The sequence below is a fragment of the Equus quagga genome, chromosome 8 (genome assembly GCF_021613505.1).
Source record: "Equus quagga isolate Etosha38 chromosome 8, UCLA_HA_Equagga_1.0, whole genome shotgun sequence".
NCBI lineage: Eukaryota > Metazoa > Chordata > Mammalia > Perissodactyla > Equidae > Equus > Equus quagga.
In genome coordinates, this window is record NC_060274.1 from 40423426 (window position 1) to 40429733 (window position 6308).

The window sequence follows — 6308 nt, forward strand, 5'->3', positions numbered from 1 at the left end:
CTTTGCTGAAAGAAACTGAAGAAAACAAATGGAGAGACATCCTGTGTTCGTGCATCAGAAGAATTAGTAGTGTTAAAATGGCCATACCACCCAAAGCCATGTGTAGATTGAATGCAATCTCCATCAAAATACCAATGGCATTCTTCACAGAAATAGAAAAAACGATACTAAAATCTGTGTGGAAAGACAAAAGACCCTGAATAGCCAAAGCAATCCTGAGGAAAAAGAACAATGCCAGAGGAAGCACATTGCCTGATTTCAGACTATACTATGAAGCTATAGCAATAATAATGAAGTATGGTACCAGCACAAAACTAGACACAGACCAACGAACAGAATAGAAAGCCTCCCAAAATATTAAACAGAATAGACATAGAAACAGCCTCCTAAAATATTAAATATTAAGCCTCCTAATGGAAAGTTCATTGGACAAAAGTAACAGTTTGGGATGGCAACAGCTTCTCGTTGGCTGAGCTGCGGTGTTTCTCATTGGCTGGGCTGCGGTGTTTCTCATTGGCTGGCTGTTGTGGGGTGGGGAGAGAAATCTTCCTTCAGCAGTAAAGTAGTGGTACTTCTTGCTGCAGATGCTCCAGCGTATATGTCTCTCCCTTTGATGTATTGATGTATGTAGGATAGGGCATGAGCGCTCCCCCTACAGGCCTTCCAACTCCATTTAGTTGAGGTTTCCTTTATTCATTTCACAAAACTCAAAACTAGTAGTAAACAAGCCCTTGAGATACAATGCACAGTAAAGTGAATATAGACAATACTGTATTATAATCATCAAACTTGCTAAGAGACTAGAACTTAATTATTCTAACTATTAAAAATAAAAGGATAATTGTGTAACAGGATAGAAGTGCTAATTATTACTACACTAGTAATCATGTACAAGATATAAATGTAGCAAATTAACGTGTTGTATATCTCAAATTTACACATTATATGTCAAATATATTTCAATTAAAAAAGGATCTGGGTGAGTCTCTGATGGTCAATATCAAGGCAAAGGTGAGCATCACGGTCATGGTCAGGGACAGGATAAGGGCTGGTGTCAGGCTGAGGATTTGGGTAAAGTTCAGGGTCAAGTGTATTTTCATGAACAGTATGTGAGTAGATCAGGGTCACGAAGGTCAGGGACGTGATCAAGTCCAGCTGAGGTTCAGTATCTGGGATAGAGTAAGGTTCAGTCAAGGTCACTGTCAGACTAAGGGTGAGGGTCAAAACACCTTCAGGTCAGAGTCAGTGTTATGGTGAGAATCAGGAACAGGGTGAGGGTCAAATTCAGATGAAAAGTCCGGTCCAGGGTCAGATTGAGCGTCAGGGTCAGCATCAGAGTGAAGGTCAGAAGGTAAGGGTGAGGCTCTCGTCAGTAGGGTGTCAGGATGGGTCTCAGGGCCTGAATGACAATCGGCTTCAGGGTTCTTAAGCGTCAGAATCAGGGTCAAGAGTCCGGTCAGAGCCAGCCTTGATGGCCTAGTGTTTAAAGTCTGGCCCTCTCACCACTTCAGCGGCCCAGGTTCTGTTCCTGGTCGCGGACCCACACCACTGGTCTGTCAGTTGCCATGCTGTGTGTGGTGGTGGCTCACGTAGAACTAGGACTTACAACCAGAATACACAACTACGCGTGGGGCTTGGGGAGGGAAGAAGGAATAAGACCGGCAACAGATGTTAGCTCACGGCGGATCCTCCCCGCAAAAACCCACACGACCACACCTTGGGCCAGGAAAAGTTTAGGAAAAAAAAGAAAAGAGTAGGGTCAGATCTGAGGGACAGGGTTTGGGTGACAGTTGAGTTTCAGGGTCAAGGTCAGAGTCAGAGTCTGGTTTAGCAATGAGTGAGTCAGGGTTACGGTCAGACTTTCAGGTTTGTGGTGAAAGTCAGGTTAAGAGACTGGGTGAGGATCGTCAGAGCGAACGCAACGTCAGTGTTAGAATCAGGATGCGGTCAGTCGGGGTCAGGATGAAGTTTGCAGAGTGAAGCTCCGATTCAGAGCCAGGTTTATGGTAAATGTGAGGGGCATAGTCAGGGTCAGGGTCTGCTCCACCAGTTAAACTTAGCGTCAGTCAGAGACATGGTTAGGAGAGGGTCAGGTGAGAACCTTGGTCAAGAGTGAGGTTCAGGGTGAAGGTCAAGTTGTGGGCAGGAGCAGGGAAAGCATTAGTCAAGAGTGAAGGTAAGGCTCAGGGTGCAAAGTGGAGTCAGGATTAGGGTGTGTGTGGTAGGTCGAGGTTCAGAGCCAAGTTAAGGGTATCAGGGTCATGGTCAAGCTGAAGGTCAACAATTCCTGCTCCACTTCCCAGCACCATATGCAGCTTTTGCAGATGCCACTGTCTGAAATGCTCTTCCCCCAATTTACCCATGTCTACCTCTCGCACCTGCTTGGGTCTTCAATGCTGCCTAACCCTCCCTGCCCCAGTCCACTGGGTACAAATGTGACGAAGGCAGGCATCTAGGACAGAATGTTTTGTTCACTGATGGTTCCCAAGCACTTATAAGAGTGTCTGGCACAGAGAAGGTACTCAATTACAGCTTGTTTAATAAACAATAAGTATGCATTAAAATACTGCCAGAAAATAAGTACATCTGGAAATAAAATACAACGAACTGTCCGTAGTAGTTCTCTCTGGGGTAGAATTACAAGCAAGTTTCATGATCGATTTGATACATGTCCACATTTTGATTTTTAAAAATTAACATTTATTACTTCATAGTCACCAAAGATGGATCTTTCCATTTGGAGAGGAAACAAAGAGGTTTACATAAAGTTCCTGACACAGTGATTGGCTCAAGATACTCACTGAGCTGTAGCTATTACCTAAACCGCAGACAAGTGGCAGCCTTCCGGGAGTCCTGGCGCATCCTCCCAGAACCCTATCCTAGTTCCCTCACCTAAAGAGTAAAGACAGACTGAGAGGCAAGACACATGGAGTCTATTTATTCAACAGCAGCTTTGACGACGAAGCCTCAGCACTCTGAGTGGATCTATTTCCCCCACTTCCCTTCACTCTTTCCCCACGTGATTCTGTCCTTTAAGGGCTAGAGCTTGATGCGAAAAAGGCGACTGTCTCAGAGGTACTTATACACAACCTTTGATGGCACAGTTTGGAGGTGCAGACGCACAGGACACTTGTAAAAGTGGGAGAGCAGAGTTTCACTGTAGCCCACGAGGAAGTAGAACTTGTGTGCAGGCAGCTGCCTCAGGACCAGGGCACAGATCTCCACCTGGTTAGCCCGGCGCTTCAGGATAATCTGGTCGGCCAGGCAGCCCGGGAAGGTGCCCAGCATGAACTTGCGAAGGAAAACATCTTCCACCGTTCGCTCTGCAGCATGGGCCTCTCCATCCAGGTTACCTGATGAGAGAAGGGCACCAGGAGTTGGCCAGAACTCCAGAGACAACAGCCGAGAGCACTGGGCACTCAATTCCACCCCCCAACCCCGGCTTCTTCTCTTCTCTTCTGTAAGCAGAGTAAGAAGAATAACACTTTAAAGTCCAAAGTACGTTATTTCATTAAATTCCCAACCCAATCCTGTGAAGGAGGTGTTATCACTATCCCTGTTTTACAAAAGGGAAGACTGAGGCCCTAGTCAGGGCTCAAAACTCAGATGATCCCTCCATGTCTGGTCCCTTTCCCACTCTTTCTCAACTGACTGCCTTATTGAAGCACTGGTCAGCCACGGGCCAGAGAGATGAGGCCACCAGCCACTTCTGAGATTAGGGACATGAGCTCTCTCACCAGCAAGGGCCATGGCCTCAACCAGCGGATTCTCAGTGTGGACCCTGGAATCCCTGTACCTCTTAACTATCTGTTAAGAGTCTCCAGGGACCGGCCCGGTGGCACAGCAGTCAAGCGCGCACATTCCGCTTCAGCGGTCCGGGGTTCGCTGGTTTGGATGCCGGGTGCGGACATGGCACCGCTTGGCAAGCCATGCTGTGGTAGGTGTCCCATATATAGAGTAGAGGAAGATGGGCATGATGCTGGCTCAGGGCCAGTCGTCCTCAGCAAAAAGAGGAGGATTGGCAGGGCTGGCCCCGTGGGCGAGTGGTTAAGTTCGCACGCTCCGCTGCAGGCGGCCCAGTGTTTCGTTGGTTCAAATCCTGGGCGTGGACATGGCCCCACTCATCAAACCACGCTGAGGCAGTGTCCCACATGCCACAACTAGAAGGACCCACAACGAAGAATATAGACCTATGTACTGGGGGGCTTTGGGGAGGAAAAATAAAGTTTAATAAAAAAAAAAGAGGAGGATTGGCAGCAGATGTTAGCTCAGGGCTAATCTTCCTCAAAAAAGAAAAAAAAAGATACTGAGGTAAATAAGGTACTGTCTTAAAAAAAAGTCTCCACCCTCACCGCAGACCCACAACCTGAAAAGGGTGGGGGACAAGAATCTGTATTTTAAGTTCTCTAGATTTAAGCATCTCAAACATTCAAGCTGAGAACTCACATACTGAACAAAATACAGCTGATTCTCATTAATTCTCAGTAGTGATGTTCTATAAAGTCACCATGAACAATGAATTCCTCCTAGAGGAAACACACGGTTAGGTTTCTGCAAGCCTTTGGTTATAATATTTTTGAAAACAGATAAATGCATAACATCGTTTCCTATGTGTGTGTGTTTAAAGACACCTTGGTTGTTACACATGGCTGACTAACACTGAACTCGCAGCCAACAGCGCTGTAATTCATGCCTGAAGGAAGCTTATCCAACACACGTTTTCTCTGAAAGGCACATCACAGCCTTCTCCTGCTCAGAATCTACTAGACAGCACTTCAGCATTACAGGCTGTTTTAAGGCACTGGAATCACCAACAAAACCACAACACCGCGAAAATGTGGCACTAACAGATCTCGAAAAGGACCTTGTTTACAGTATGGAAGCTGAAAGAAGGCAGAGAGCCTTGTTCAACCTCAGCTGGGAAGCTGCACGTGGAGTTGCTGCTCTGCCCATGTCTGAGATAGAACGAACTCACAAATACAGAATCCGCGAATAATGGGGGTCCACTGTACATACTCGTAGAGAAAAACGTGTGCTTCGAGGGAAAACGTCAATGTTTAGAGCACACTCTTCCGGACCATCGGATTCTAGGGGGTTTCACGCCTCTCACTGCCTCTGAGCTATTTTACACCTCAGTAGATTAAAGATGACTGATAGCAGCGCAAAATAATTCTTGTTTTGAGGAATGCAAATAATTTCGGTGGAGGTTTGAATCCTTGCTCCCCGTGGAAAAAGCCAGTTTTGCATTCCATTCAAATACATTTCGACATTCCTGATCTACACGTCTCTGCTATTTTACTTGTTTGAACGTGTTTAAGTGATTTCTGACTCTCCCATTAATTCCTGAGTTGAACAAAACCTCTGACAAGCGTTCATTTCGTGTTTGTGTGACAGTCACGAGTGAGAACTTCAGCTTCGGTGGGGCCTGGGGTCGTACCGCGGGCTTCCTAGCATGCTGTCGTCCTCTCCTGCCACCCAGACAGCCACCGTCCCCTCACCTGTGTGCAGCGACAGCCAGCCCTTGCGGTGGGCGATGTGGTGAGGCGCGTGTGCCTCCTCATAGGTCACTGGCTTGTCCCCCTTGCTTACTCGGACTCGGGCCGCCCGGTTCTAGGAGCAAAGAGAGATCACGATTCCGTGCGCCCACCGCCCCTGACCCCGCCCCCCGCCCCTCGGGTCCCCGCCCCGGCCCCGCCCCGAGGCCCCGAGCCCCCGAAACCCCCAACCCAGACCTCCGCCCCTGCACAGCGCCCACCCGGTTCCAGCCCTGGACCCGGCCCCGGCCGCGCTCACCTTGGCGCAGACCGCGGAAGTGTGCAGGGCGCGCCAGGCGCACGGCAGCTCCCGGCTCCAGGGCAGCACCTGTGGGGGTCAGGGGCGTGAGATGGAAACTGGGGCCCCCACCCCGTTCCGCCGGGCCACGCCCGCGTCGCCCACTTACCCGCGGCCCCAGCACCCGGCTGCACAAGGGCGCCGCCATCTTGGGCCGAGCGGAGCGCGCGGAGCGTACCACGGCGCCGCGCGGGGGACGGGGCGGGGCGGAGCGCCCCCAGGGTAAAGGTCAATCGTCGGAGGTCGCGCTGCGGACGAGACCAAATCGGAGCCGGCGCGGGGGTGCGGGCCGCATGGCCGGGGCGGGGCCGCGCGAACGCGGGCGGCGACCCAAGTGAGGGCTGGCGGGGGTCTCGCGCGCCCCCCGGTTGCGAGGTGGGCTGCGCGGGGCCGAGTGGTGCTGGGAGCGGGACCTTCCCGCACCCCCGCCAACCCGTAACCCTTATTTTTGCCCCTCCACGTCCTGCAGCGGGCGT

General features: G+C 50.2%; 1 protein-coding gene across 1 annotated transcript; it reads right to left on the reverse strand.

The window, feature by feature from the left end:
• Positions 1-2522: 2522 nt before the first annotated feature.
• On the reverse strand, positions 2523-6048 carry MRPS24 (mitochondrial ribosomal protein S24). The gene is made up of 4 exons (XM_046669684.1): positions 5942-6048; positions 5794-5862; positions 5499-5610; positions 2523-3353 (listed from the first exon to the last, which is right to left on the reverse strand). The coding sequence occupies exons 1-4, from the start codon at positions 5978-5980 to the stop codon at positions 3070-3072; spliced, it is 504 nt and encodes a 167-aa protein (XP_046525640.1). The 5' UTR covers positions 5981-6048; the 3' UTR covers positions 2523-3069.
• Between the last annotated feature and the right edge of the window lie 260 nt (positions 6049-6308).